We start from the raw sequence: 14,756 nt of genomic DNA, 5'->3' as shown, positions 1-14,756 counted from the left end.
TGCCGTGTTGTTACTTGTGTACAGGAAACACTATTTGACACAGTTTGTTCGACACATTATTATAACACCTCTTTGTAGACTTTGTTGTTAGGGCTGTCTTGTTAAAATTATACAGGCAACGTGAGAAATTAGTTCCTGTTGAAGCAGACAAAGAAAGGCTGTATGTGGAAGTCTTTGAATATATTTATTATATAAAAGATATTTATATAAGATTTCATCCAATGACTACATCCTGTATGGGACTGTTATCTGGGTATTATAACGCACTAATGCACATTTAAGGAGCATTTAAGCTTTGCGAGGTCAAGGCGATAACATGCCTCTTCCACTATGTGATCTATCAATCTTATTAGACATTTCCGCACACTTGAAAATGTCTTCCTGACTAATATAATAGAGTGTTAAATGGATCACTTCCGAGCTTCATCAGCCTCTAAAAGGAGGTCACTCCTCTCTGAGGAGATGCCTATATAACACTCTAAAAGTAAACCAGAATGTCTCATAGGTTACTCTCAGTCACAAAAGATATTAGTTGTGAAAACTCATACATTAAGAAAGCTGTTTGGTGGTGGGATTGTGCAATTTTTCCTAAGGAAATGTTGAGGCTACCAGATACACAGACACTAACAACCATACACCAAATCAAGTTTTTTAGGACATGAAAATCTTCCTTTCCTGCACCAGCAGAGAAGAGGCTTTGAACCAGATCAGCACAGCGTGGCCAAAGAGACCCAGAGTGAGAGTCCAGTGAGGATAAGGTTCATGCACAACCACTTCCTGCGTACTGTGGCGAGGGAAGAGGAGCTGCAGAACTGGGAGACACTCCATCTGCTCACATAAAAACATCTACGCCCCTCAATTAAGTGACATGTTAGCTTTGTTATGTATGTCTGGCTAGTTGGACAAATGGGAAAGCTGCTTCCTTTGCAATTTCCTTTAGTAACCATTGTATTGGTGGGTGTGCCTGTACTTTTCCTCATGTATAATAGCTGTTAATGACCTCTTTCCTTTCATCCTTCACTTATCTATCCGTGTGCCCAGAGTGCCAGGTTACTGCAGGAGAAGGAGCTGTACAAGTCCATTGCAACTGGAGCATTCTTCATCACGTTCCCTGCACATGACGTAAGTGATCCTGCTTAGCAGTGAATTAAACATGTTTGTTAACATGAGTGCTAGTTTGGAATATGTTTAAGGTGGATTTACTGTGTTTGCACAGGGCTTGGTGGATCATTACATATTGGGTATGGAGTGAATCTGCAATGCAGTTCAAAATGAAACCATGTGAAGCGCTTGAGTTGCTGCTTTATGTGTCTGATTCTCACACACGGCCAGGACTGAATTAACCTTTTATGAGGCCTCTGTCTCATAAAAAATGCACAAGGCTTTGTGTTTATACCTGACTCCATGTCCCCAGCCTTCCAGGGGATGCATGAAAAAATCTTCTGGAAGTTGGAGTTGAAGACCTCAGCCAGAAGTTCATCTTCAGTGCACATCTGGGTTTACAAGGTCTGCCCAGCAGCAATCTGAACCAACTCACCACCAAGTGGTGGTCAGTTGACAGCTGTGCTCACGGCTACACCTGCAGGTCCAAGATAGCAGATCTGTGATAACACAGCTTCCAGGACCACTCAGGGCACACAAACCCCTCCACCACGTAAAGGAGGCGATTTATTGGAGGGCATGTTAAGGCACGTGAACAAAACGTATTATTAATTTTAATGTCACTGGGACATATAGCAAATATGTCCTGAATCTAGTAATGGAAACGTATTGGCTAATTTGTGATCAGGTTCAGTACAGAACGGTATGCAGGCTACTGATTATGGTTCGTATCATCTACACCTGCAGTAGGGCTCGAGGTAAGGATGATACACGAGCACAGCTAAACAATAACAACGGACGTGCGCGCGTGCGTGCCCACGGACGCGTTCTCAGCGCTCACTCAACTCACTTCATTCATTGCCGCCTGTGCTGCTGGAGGGACTCGTAACACCGCGCTGGTTGGACCAGGCTCCAAACCGGGACCATGAGGGGCTCTTGTCGCCCGAGAAACACGCGGGACAGGCCAGGTAGGGTGCTGAGTCCTCTTCTTTCTTCCTTTTTGTTGCTTTTAATATCTTCGTCGACGCTGCGTGCAGCAGAGCAGCTAGCAGGCGGATGAAGTAAACAAGTCTGTGTCACGTAGGCATAGTGCTCCAGAGCTGACAGCGCTTCCTATCGAGGAGAGGCAGGGCAGGCTCGCAGCCCTGAGACCCGGGGAAACACCGAGTCTCACCCTCCACACAGCAAATAAATAGTTCGCAAATGTCGTAGACTGGCATCCTTCCTATCTGCTGCCGAGCCTGGCTGCAGCAGCTGCTGCTAGCCTGTAAGCTAACGTAGCTGCTGGGCTGAGGATGTAAACACGACAGTTTGTTTTCCACAAGCGTCACTACAGTTCAGGGTCAAAGAGCCCGAAACACCTACGCTCGTTGCTGCTGTTTACTTGAGACAGTTGTTGTTATGGGTCAGCTCACACAATGCCAGGGCAGCTTCTAGCTGACCGTGCCGTGTGGCAGGAGAGAGTCAAACTTGTGATGGTCATCTTTGCATCCCCTGACCTCCGAGCACATCTTACTGCCCTCCCACCAGGGGATCCCTGCTTCTCCCTGCAGGTCTTCAGACCTCACCTGGAGCTCCACATCAACATCTTGGTTGTAAATGAAATGCAACAACATTTTCAAAGAAATTGTAGACTTGCTTTTAAATGAGTTTAGACAGAAGAGAGATAGGTGTTCATTTAGGTCTAAAATATCTGGTCCAACGGGAGCTGGCTTGTGTCAAAGGTGCCTGAATGTTGCTTAAACATTTCACCCTGTTAACTTTAGCACGCTGTCGAACCCAGCCCACTAGATTTAGCCGTAGTTATTGAGTTCCTTTGCTGGATACCTCACATGTTACAAATATGGCATCTGAACCAATGCTAATGGCCTAAATAATCCAGTGACTCAGTTATTATAAGAATATGCTATTACGCAACTTGGTTTGGTGAAGCCTGGGATGACCTCCACCGAGTCTCTGATAGCCTTTGTGTCTTGGGGGTTGGATTCGCTGCTGTTCCCGTACAAATATGGTCACAGTGGTTTAAATGTTGTGGCAGATGTATGAGGGATGAATAGAGCTCAGGCTGCGTTGGTGAGATCTGCTCCAGCTCTGCTGGCTTGTCTGTCTGCCAACATACAGCGAGGAGGAGGGGCTATCCACTAAAACAGGAAAATCATGTTGTGTATTTCTGTATTTTGTGGAGCGTGCTCTAGTTATTTTAAGAACGGATACAAAAAAACACTGTAATTTTGCTATCCAGTATGCTTCTTGCGCATAATCCGTTACCGGTGATATAAATATGATGTCAATAAGTAAGTCATTGAGTGAGCTTTGTGCCAACAGAGCTTATATGTGTTTACAACTGCAGTCGGAGAGAAAAATGTGATTCAGTGGGTGCAGCAGACCCAGTACAGGTTTTAACCCTACGTGCACTCCATGATGGCTGCGTACCACACAGGATATTTACCCCCACTCCTCAGGTACTGCCAGCTGCAGTACAGCTGCCTCCCCCCACCCCTATTTTTATCCTCTTTATTATGTTAAATAATCCTAATTTACTCTTATTTAGCTTTTTTTTATTTAGGTTTTTTTATTTATTTATCTCTGCCGGATCCCTACTCAAAATAAATCACTCCCTCTCATCCTTGTTCATGGACTTGCTTGCTGGCTCACTGCACCTCCCATTCTCCCTCCCTCCCTCCCTCCCTCCCTCTCTGTGTCTGCTCTCTTTCTAGGGGAAAGTTCACCCGCTCACTCAGAATCTCATTATAGGCTTCAGGCAGAGATGCTGTAGCCTACGTGTGTGTGCGTGCAGTGTGCCTATGCAGTCATCGTACGCCTGCTCAGCACCGATCTTTGCTGATGTTTTGCATCTGGAAGCATTCAGTTGCAGGGTTGTTTTTGTTATTTCAGTGTGTTCATCAGGTGTTGCAACATATCTGCACAATGGAGAACGTGATCTTGCTTGTGCAGGCTCAGATGTAACCACCTCTTTGGTCATTCTCTGTCGCATGTTGCTCACTAGGAACCTAAAGATGGATTCTGGCTTACAGTGGAAAGTGCAGAAACTATTAGTACAATAATTGACCCAGACTTAATTGCGAACATGATAAGAAAGTAATTGTTAAACCAAAAAATGTTCACATGATCTGTTTGCAGTGTCTCCGGTATGACTGTATGGCCGTTTCTTTGCCTTATATCAGTGTAAAATGAAGTGTTTCGGTCTTCTGGTTGGAGGAAACCAGTTATTTTTTGGATGTCAGTGTCAATATCAAGTCTGTGAACGCCCCTGTCCACATACTTTTGGAGGTTGACTGGCCAGCACAGAGCACAGAGCACAGAGCCCTGACCACAACCCCACCAAAACCTGTAGGATGAGTTCAAATGCCGTTTGCATGCCAGGCCTCATTGTTCAACACCAGTGTCTGCTAGTAATCAGTATTATTACAGACACCACATTATGTTTTCTATTTGTTCCTCTGTTGCATTACAATACAACCTAACCTAATGGATACAGCAATGCATTTTTATTATGCACTTTTAGGTTGCATAGTTAATTCAGATAACCACTTCATGCAAAAACATGTTTTGCAATTTGGCACTGCTCACTCAGCCTCATATGAAACACCTTTTGTAGCAGTACTATAAAGAATTTGTTGGCAACCGTAATTTTGGTTGTTGACCTCCAGCCCACATTAGACGTAGAGGTTTAAAGTTTTAATGAAGATTTCAGGCTAATTGCAGCGGAAGGAATCTGTTGCCTTGCAGGTTGTGGTCTGGGAATATTATTATAATATCATTTATGCTCAACAGTTAATTTAATTCAACCAGCTTTTAAATCAGTAGATGAAAAATGTTGTACGTGTGTCTTGCTGATGGGAATATGCTGTCCCAGATGGCATTGCCATCTGACCTCTGGATGACCCCTGACCTCTGGATGTGTTAACTGTCACAGTAGATGCCGACTTGATAACACAGCTGCCAGTAAGATGGATCTCTGTCTCTACATTTTGTTTACTTCACTGAAGTCTAAACTCGTGGCCTTTTCAAAGTGAGTACACAGCGCCACCTGGTGTTACATTACATTAACAGTACATTCAGTCTCATTGTGCTGAGAACAAATACTGGATGTCAGTTTTTCTCATTTGTTTACAGACTCATTTGTTTACAGACATATTTCTGAGGTTTACCTCAGATTCCATATATATATATATATATATATATATATATATATATATATATATATTATCCTGAGAAACGTTACCATATTTTACTGTGTGCCATGTATATAGATGGAATCACAATAAAATCTGACTTGACTTTACCTGACTTGATATATAAGTTGTTGATGACTTTTGCCACGAGCAGGCGTAGTGGAGGACTATGTGGAGCCCCTTGAGTGAGTCCTGCAAAGTGCTTTGGCTACGGCATTTTTCGTGACGATGTTTATCTGCGCTTCCAGCACTCGGCATGCCCTCCGTATCCCGGACACGCCTCTCCCATTGGCTGCTTGACTTCTCGTCTCTTGTCTGATTGGTTCAATTCTCAGCCGCATTCACTGTCCATGTGTGTGCTGCATGCGAACCGCTGAACGCTTGTTTTTCTCACTCTTTCCCATTTCTCTCACTCCCTCCTCGCGTCATTACGGTAACATTTACAACGGGTTTCTTAGAAATGTATAGGCTTCTTGGAATATTGCGTATGTTCTGAAAATATTTACAATATATTAAAAAAATAAATACTAATACAATAATTAAAGGAATTGCATTAGTTGCATTTACACCACAGACAGTTCTGTAAAATGTTAAGCATCACAAGATGCATGTCCAAAAGACAACAGTACAACAGATAACAACAACAATGTCCAGACATATATTTATCTATCAATAATGGTACTTTTGTTTGACATTATTGACAAAAGGTATCCTTTATTTGTTAATCAAGCGATAGATTGAGATTTGACTGGTTTCCATCATTTTGCCAAACTAGTAGACCTGGAGTAAGGATTATTTTCCACAAACATTATATTTCTATTTAACTTTGAGTAAATATTCCATGACTGACCCAAGTGCCTTCCCAGTCAAAAAGCTGTTTACTGATCAATTCAATTGGAAACGGCTCTGTGATAACATAACACTGTAATATAAAATGAGTAAATAAGTGAAAATAACAATTTGAGGTAGCTGGTTGAGGTTGAAACAACACGACTGGAATGATAGTAACATCCTGTACCCGGCTCCTTGTTTTGCTCCCTAACTCCGTGTTGAGCCTTGTCTCCAGTCGTTACGGTAACGAGCAACTGCTGTTTCTCAGCCGATGTGACATCCCCTCCAGCCTGCTGAGTCAGACTGCCGGGGCACGAGCCCACCGCCTCAGTTCACGATAGGAGGGTGACATCGGCGGTGCAACATCCACGATGTTAGACAACGAGGAGTTCATGGTGGAGACTTCCCCCCGGGAGCTCACCCAAAACCCGCTCCGGAAGATCTGGATGCCGTGCAAAAACGGGCATATAGCTCAGAGACGGGGTAAGGTGAAGCTGGCCGGCGAATGCAGCAGGGGATGTGCCGGGTAGTTGATACGCATCTGCATATATTATTTCTTTCTTTCCTTTTAATCACATTTTAATGTATTTATGTTGTTCTGGTTCTGTCTTTGACCTTAAAGATAGCCCGTTATGTGACATTCACTTGCGTTCGTTTGGATGTAAAGATTATTCTCGTTTTGTGCTCGGCGGTGTTGCATCAGCTCATCCCGTCCCGACTCCATAATATCGCATGCATAGACTTACATTTGCATCGCGCTTGGAGGGCGATAATAATAATGATCATAATGAATGCAAACTCGCTGAATTGGATTTGGTCATCATATGACACGCACGTGAGCCAAGTACATCAATGTAACCTCAGGGAGCCGCGGCCAATATGTCCGATGTCTCTTGGACGGTATGGATGCGGGAGACAGCAGCGACGTTTTATTACAGCCGGTCGGGTTCGCTCTCTCTGCGGGTCGCCAACTTGTTTCTGCTGAGTCAAGCTCTGCTGTTTTCATTGCTGCTCCTTTTAAGATAAACAAGCCAGTCCTGCATTGGCCACTTCTTCTTCTCTTACTTTACCTAATAATAATGATCTCTCTCTCTCTCTCTCTCTCTCTCTCTCTCTCTCTCTCTCTCTCTCTCTCTCTCTCTCTCTCTCATATACATATATAATATATATGTAAAATATTATATTGTGAATCACTTGTTTTCTAATGGCATCTGTAACACTGAGCTGTAATTATGAGCGACCTTCAGACTTAAATCAAGCTCCTACTGGATGGAATAATGTTGACAAGCTCAGCCGATTAACTGTGTGAGAATTGAGTTAAATCCATGTAATGCTTGTGTTTCTCTCCCCCCCCCTCTCTCTCTCTCTTCCTCCCACAGTGTGTATGACAAACTGCCCGACTCTCATTGTGACTGTTGGACTTCCAGCTCGAGGGAAGACTTACATTTCAAAGAAGCTCACTCGCTACTTAAACTGGATTGGTGTGCCAACGAAAGGTACCAGCTACACACTCAATATATATTTAAATATATATATATATATATATATATATATATATATATATATATATATATATATATATTATATACAGTATATTCCATCAAAAATAACTTTTCAGCAGAAAGCATCTTTTTAAAAATACGACATTTTCATCTGTAACAGAGTTCAACGTCGGCCAGTACCGGAGGGAGTGCCTGAAGATCTATAAATCCTTTGAGTTCTTCCGTCCAGATAATGAAGAGGGGTTAAAAATCAGACGGTAAGTCTACAATACGCACCAGCTAAACATGGGCTTGACATGTTTATAGGGTTGCTGCCTAAATTAAAATCCAGTTGTCTGTGTGGATGTGTTACAAACATTACAAATCTTTGCACTGACTCTGCCTGCTGCCCTTCCACAGTCAGTGTGCGTTGGCAGCGCTTAATGACGTCCGGCAGTACCTGAGTGTCGAAGGAGGACAGGTGGCGGTGAGTCCGGGATGCTGTCTCAAAGCTCTCCACGGCAAACGATCCTAATATCAATACATAAACTGTACATTAGAGCTGCATAAGGAGTGTTTTTCCTGGCTGTTGCAGGTGTTTGATGCCACAAATACAACAAGAGAAAGAAGAGGGACCATCGTCAAGTTTGCTGAGCAGAATGGGTTCAAGGTATGTTAACCAAGGAAAAGGTGTTATTGAATTCTATCACGTTGACTCGAAGGCCTCAAAGTTCACTGGATTGTCTCGTCAATGCAGGTGTTTTTTGTGGAGTCTGTGTGTGAAGACCCAGATGTCATCGCTCAAAATATAGTGGTAAGTCTTTTCTTTGGCATTTTCACACTGGCTAATTAGTCCCAATTAAGCGTAGCTTACCTGAAAATGTGGTCATATGAAGGCTTTGAGTGTGGAGACCAAAAAGACAGGATCAGATCAGGCGGCAACCTCCGCTATGTAAACGATGGTTGCATTTAAAGTCAAATACACGATAAAGCAGCGTATGCTTTAGGGCGTGGTTACTTTGTGATTGAAATGTAGCTACCACTGCGTCACTACCATGGCTTCACACTAGTCCAACACGAATGGGTGACTAAGTCCACTTCTTACATCCAGTCTGTGGTTCAGATCTACACAAACAAACAAAAAGGCTGATAGCAGCGTCAGGCAGCTGACTTCCTCTTTCTCTGCTGACATCCTCTCCCTGTGTTCCTCCTTGTAGCAAGTTAAGTTGGGCAGTCCAGACTACATACACTGCAACACAGAAGAGGCCATTGAGGACTTCATGAAGAGGATCAAGTGTTACGAGTCCTCCTACCAGCCCCTGGACGAGGTTCTGGACAGGTGAGGAAACACAAAATGACTTGGATCAAATGAAACTATCCCCGCCAGATCTCAGATGTCCGACTGCCTCTCGTTCCAGGGATCTGTCCTACATAAAGATCATGGACGTGGGCTGTCGTTACCTGGTGAACCGTGTCCTCGACCACATCCAGAGCCGAATCGTCTACTACCTGATGAACATCCACATCACGCCGCGCTCCATCTATCTGTGTCGCCACGGGGAGAGCGATCTCAATATCAAGGGACGGATCGGAGGAGACTCCGGCTTATCCACAAGAGGAAAAGAGGTGTGTGTTGGCGTGTGTGATGAGTCTCTGTGAGAGCAAGAGTGAGTATCAAAGTGGGGTCCAGGGACCCCCGGGGGTCCGTAGCACTCAGCCACGGTGGTCCATGAAATGTTCTCAGTGTCTTTCATTTCAATTATAATGACCTTTTCTTCATAAAAGGTTTCATAGTTTAATTCATATTTGGATTGAAAAATCTATAATAGTTCATAGTTTACATTCTAATCTAATAACAACAAATAGTTTTAATAAATGCATAATATCTTTCTAATACATTTCTCTTGTAATTTCATATAACTAAGAATTAATGATATATCTGCTGTCTGGTGAGAGGTTTTCTATGGTAATGGCATCTGTAACACTGAGCTGTAATTATGAGTGGTCTCTTACCTTCTAGTATGCCAAAAGTCTGCGGGAATTCATCCAGGACCAGGACATCAAAGACCTGAAAGTGTGGACCAGCCAGATGAAGAGGACGATCCAGACAGCCGAGTGTCTGGGGGTGCCGTACGAACAGTGGAAGTCCCTCAATGAAATAGATGCCGTATGTCCATTCATGTATTCACTTAAATGAATGCAACCTTTTCTTTTACGCATTTGTTAACTCAAGTACGTATTCTGCACTCTTCACAAAGGGTGTGTGTGAGGAAATGATGTACGAGGAGATCCAAGAGCATTACCCTCTGGAGTTTGCTCTGAGAGACCAAGACAAGTACCGCTACCGCTATCCCAAAGGAGAGGTGAGAAGTCCCTCGTCTTCAGGGGTGAATGGTTGTGTTTGTGGCCTACTGTGTGTCTTTGATGGCTCTGTGATTCTCCCTCAGTCTTATGAAGACCTGGTGCAGCGGCTGGAGCCCGTGATCATGGAGTTGGAGAGACAAGAAAATGTTCTGGTGGTTTGTCACCAGGCCGTCATGCGTTGTCTTCTTGCATATTTCCTGGACAAGACTGCAGGTATGAAGGAAATACAGTCGGGAATAGGAACTACATTGTAAACCTTTGACAAAATTGCAATATTGAAAAGACTGAAATGCAAATATGCAGTCGACCTTGACCCTGAGGCTCCTAAGATGTTTCTGTCTCTGCCTCCACAGATGAGTTGCCTTATCTCAAGTGCCCTTTGCACACGGTGTTGAAGTTGACCCCCATGGCTTACGGTGAGTTCTGTCATTTTATAGACTTGCATATAAAACTCATGCAGTTGTCAGATCAGGCAAATAAAAAACAAATGTGATCTTCATTAGGGGCTGATATTTCAGTATAAATATGTGATCGGGAGATCAGGATTAATGCTTTTGAGTAGCCGATCCCCATGAAATCAGCAAGAGGGCCAGCTCTCCTGCCAACAGCATGGAGAAAGTAAAAGGATGACCTTTTCAATTTTTTAGACTTTTTTTTTAATAGGCCCAAATCCATTCTGAACAAGTTAATTAGGCTATAAGGCTGGCAAAACATTTACTGCTTTCCAAAGGGATTAGTGTTCTTCCATTACATATAACCTAAAAATGCATCCATGTTTCAGAAAGCATCATTTTATATAAAACGTAACAGGATAACTCCATCTCAAGTTTTACTACAAAAAATGTTGTTATTTGGATTCAAACGTAAATCTATTATGCCCAAAGAGGACAGATGATCTCCACTTGGTTTACCTGTAATCCCTGTCATGTTTGCTCTCTCTCAGGATGTAAAGTGGAGTCGGTGTATTTGGGTGTGGACTCTGTGAACACACACAGAGACAGACCAGAGGTAGGTTTCCCACGCAGCATACAGACATGACAGGTTTGATTCACATGGCTTCGGTTTCCGTCCAGCTCTTCTGTGACCTCCATCAGATGTGGGAGAACGTCTCGCAGTACACTTAAACTGAAAGCCGTGTGTGATATTCGTTGATGATTTCTGGAGAGGCACCTTGTATGTCTTCCATCATATTTAATCTGCATCTCCCTCCTGTTGCAGGCCTAGCAGTCAGTGCTGATCCGTCCCACCCTTATTGCACAGAGAATATAAATCTTTCAGTCTCTGTCCACCAATGATCAGCAATCAAGACAACTGTGACATCACTTACCATTGACACTCCTACCTCCATCCCTTCAGCGATGATTTTTCTCTCATTTCATTTTGTTCTCTCGGTTTGAGCAGAATTTATCTTTTTTTGTTTTCTCTCAAGTTAAACAGACGGAAACATCAGAAAATGCACGAAGGGAGACAAAACTCTGCAAAGTGAGAAAACATAACCAAATACAGAAACTGAAAACCGCAGTTTAAAAAAAAAGTTTCACTTAATAGAAATAAACAAATGTACTTTTTAATTAAATTTTGTATTGAAACTTTCTCATTGCATGCTTCAGCATTGAACCGGTAAATGTAATCCCTACTAGTAATCTGCATATCTGCAATATGATAGATTAACATCTGAATTAACATCTGAATCATGCAATCAGAATGTAAAAAGTGTCTTTCATTGTTTACTCATTTTCCAACACGATTGATGGACTGTTGAATTGAGTAACTTCATGAGCCATAAGCCAACATGTAGCCTCTCCCAGGTGCGTCCGGACGTGTTCATGACTTGTTTTCTGTTGTATTCTCTGTATTTGGTTGCGCTTTATCACTTTGCAGCCTTTTTTTCTGCCAAATGCTGTGCATGTGCTGTCAAATTGGTGATGATATTTTCTCCATTTACTTGTGTTTTGACGAGCTGCAGAGCGTTGAGTTCTCAGGGCCGTCCGTTCTCCTCCGTTTTACATCTTTGTAGGAACTAAATAACTGGAATCCAGTTTCAGCACTAATGACTCAGATTTGTGAGGTTTCACTTCGACATAAGGAGTGAGGATGTTTTTAGGACATTTGGGCTGGACCTTCAAAGGGCAAACTGTGTGTTTGTGTGTGCGTGTTTGTGTGTGCGTGTGCACATGTGTCGGAAACTCGGGACAAATAGCGAATGAAGGAGGGAAATCACAACCAGCCATTACATCACTATCGTTTATAAATCTTTAAATATCATGACGGATTTCAGTTTTTTTTATAATGAATGTTAACCCGATTGTATTATCATGCATTACTGTTTTATATATACTTATGTATGCAAGTGACGAATGCATTTAACCTCAAACATTTTTCTGCATATGAATTGACACATAATATTATTTCCACTAATTGTTTTGTTTTTTTATAAGATGAACTTCATCTCAGTGTTAAGACTTTGCACTACTGCTTAAATGTGAAGCGTTAATCTGCAATGGCCAACAACATTTTGATCACTAGACCTCCACTCAAATCAAAGTGTTCACTGTTTACTTTAAAATCATCAATAACAAGTGTTAACCGGTTGTCGGAGAACACACATGCATAAATTAATTAATCAAATGTAACTTTTGTCTGTCTGTGAAGGTTATTGTAAATATAAAAATCCAGATTGCAAAGAAAATTTCTCCTGTTACCTTTTTTCTGGGGAATATTTCAGTGATCACTTATTTTGTTAATTATAATTATTGATTGACAAATTATCATGTCTTAAGTACAGTTGTCTATAGGTCATATGTCAGTGGGGGTTTGACATTGAATGTGATGTATGAATAGTCGCTACAGTAACCAAAGAACCAAAGAGTTGTGTTTCTTGACAAAAAGCAGCAGCTCGACGTCCATTCACACATTCTACGAATACCAGATGAAAGCATGAATTCTGCTGAAAGACATTAATATCAAAGGAATTATCCATGAACACAAGTACATCTGTAAATGTCAGATAAGTAATGCAGGATTATAACTCAGTCCTTTTCTCTCATCACTCTTTTAGAATGTGAAAGTGCAGCGCTCCACGGAAGATGCTCTGCAGACAGTCCCTTCTCACCTCTAATCTCCTGCACTTCCTGTTCCGGCTGTGACCTCTTCGACCTTCGGTTCTGAGTCTGACCTCTGAACTGAATTGAACTGCCCAAACTCAAACTGTAAAGCACTTTCACTAAATGTAATCCATTTTTATATGTCTGTTCTGTAGGTCAATGCCTTGTGAGAAAAACTAAAGGAAAATGCCAATATTTTTGATAAATTGATCAGCCTACTGTTATTGTTGCAATGATAATACCCCCTTAACTTTCAGCGCTCTTTTTCCATGATTCTATTTAATATATATTGTATATTGTGCACTGTGTATACTGCCATATGTCCCCAGTGTTTATGAATATGATTTGACTGTATCATACCCCCCCCCCCCCCCCCCTTAAATATTGAAGAGATGAATTACTTCATTTAAGATGCTCTTAATCATAGTCCTTAATCCCTGAATGTTGACCAGAAACTAAAAAAACCCACTCAAATGAAATGTTGACATTTTTTTAAACTGCATTTTTCGTTCCTGGTTGTAGTTATAATTATATTAAAGCCACTATGCTCAGTGCATCTACCCTGAGTAAACTGGATGAATAAAAATCTTAAAACATTCCAGAGTTGATGATGAAATCCTTTCACCACAAAGGATGGCAAGAGCATTGTAAATGCACCTGATGTAGCTTACGTTCTGTAATCAGACGTCTTGGAAGGAGGACCTTTCCTTGATAAATCGTCAGTTTGTCACTTAAAAAGGCAGCGTTTGATTGACTAAGGATTTGATCGTTGAAATGAATGCCTGCCTGGTGCTGTGCAAACTGTACATGTGTTTTTTATGTGAGTTTTGTGTGTAAATCAACATGTATTACACAGTATGTCATTCTTTGGTGAATTCTGTAAAATGTATGTAATGTTATACATTTGATATTGTATACTGCTGTCCTGAAAATATAATTCCATACGCCTTGTTTGTCTCCAGCTGTCAACATCTCAATAAACCTTCAGTGTTTGGGGTGATTCCGCACCTGCTTTTTGTGTTTCATGTACATTTATATTATAGTATGGAATAAAAAAAATCACACCTTATTCATGGTATATGTCATAAAAATATAAAGGCATGAAAAAAAAGTCATTCAAATCATAATATAGTGTTATAAATGTCAAGTTTTTTTGTATGTAAAAAAAATATATATTACATTGAAAAAAGTAATAAAAAGTCAGTAAAGTATGACAAATAGTCATGAAATAAGTCATAGTATAGCATGTCGAAAAATGGCATGTAAAGTATGTAAAAAAGTCATAGTATAGCATGTGAAAGAAAGTCATAAAAAAAAGTAATCGTAAAGTATTTAAAAAAAAACTTCAGTGTCTGTCGAAAAAAGTCATAGTATAGTATGTTGAAATTCAAAACCACTTTCATAGCATCCACAAGTTCATCCATATATTTTATTAATTCCCAGATGAAAATATGTATTCTGCTTTCCTTTAACTAATTACATCCGAGTCAATTTACTGCTGATGGAGACATGAATATCAAGGGAGTAATCCATCAACAAAAGTACAATGTAAATGTCGTGAACGTGAAAGCACCACAGAAGACTCAAATTCTGGTGAGTAAAACTAAAGCAAAACCCCAATATATTTAATAAGTGGGCTGTAAAAACTGTGTTTGCTTAAAATAAGGTTTGTGTTCATG

The 14,756-nt window shown here is 41.4% G+C and overlaps 1 protein-coding gene across 3 annotated transcripts; it reads left to right on the top strand.

Moving 5' to 3' along the window:
• The first annotated feature begins 1,917 nt into the window (after positions 1-1,917).
• On the top strand, positions 1,918-14,081 carry pfkfb4b (6-phosphofructo-2-kinase/fructose-2,6-biphosphatase 4b). Of its 3 annotated transcripts, none has more exons than XM_084019645.1 (14): positions 1,918-2,069; positions 7,508-7,624; positions 7,791-7,887; positions 8,030-8,096; positions 8,205-8,279; positions 8,367-8,423; positions 8,827-8,948; positions 9,028-9,235; positions 9,630-9,776; positions 9,868-9,972; positions 10,057-10,186; positions 10,327-10,389; positions 10,917-10,981; positions 13,032-14,081. In XM_084019645.1, exons 1-14 carry the CDS (start codon positions 2,027-2,029, stop codon positions 13,089-13,091), a joined length of 1,356 nt encoding a protein of 451 aa, XP_083875771.1. In that variant the 5' UTR covers positions 1,918-2,026; the 3' UTR covers positions 13,092-14,081. The 3 variants fall into 3 exon arrangements, with proteins under 3 accessions (XP_083875771.1, XP_083875769.1, XP_083875770.1); XM_084019643.1 differs by lacking the exon at positions 1,918-2,069 and adding an exon at positions 6,446-6,611; XM_084019644.1 differs by lacking the exons at positions 1,918-2,069; positions 13,032-14,081 and adding exons at positions 6,447-6,611; positions 11,192-12,821.
• Positions 14,082-14,756: the final 675 nt, after the last annotated feature.

The sequence above is a fragment of the Eutrigla gurnardus genome, assembly GCF_963514095.1.
Source record: "Eutrigla gurnardus genome assembly, chromosome: 2".
NCBI lineage: Eukaryota > Metazoa > Chordata > Actinopteri > Perciformes > Triglidae > Eutrigla > Eutrigla gurnardus.
This window is presented reverse-complemented; position numbering and strand designations above follow the sequence as displayed.

Bases quoted from the DNA above. Each gene is read 5' to 3' on its own strand.
- pfkfb4b (XM_084019643.1), top strand. From the start codon at position 6,500: ATGTTAGACAACGAGGAGTTCATGGTGGAGACTTCCCCCCGGGAGCTC. The intron at 6,612-7,507 runs GTAAGGTGAAGC...TTCCTCCCACAG, and splicing joins GCATATAGCTCAGAGACGGG to TGTGTATGACAAACTGCCCG. The intron at 10,982-13,031 runs GTAGGTTTCCCA...TCACTCTTTTAG, and splicing joins CACACAGAGACAGACCAGAG to AATGTGAAAGTGCAGCGCTC.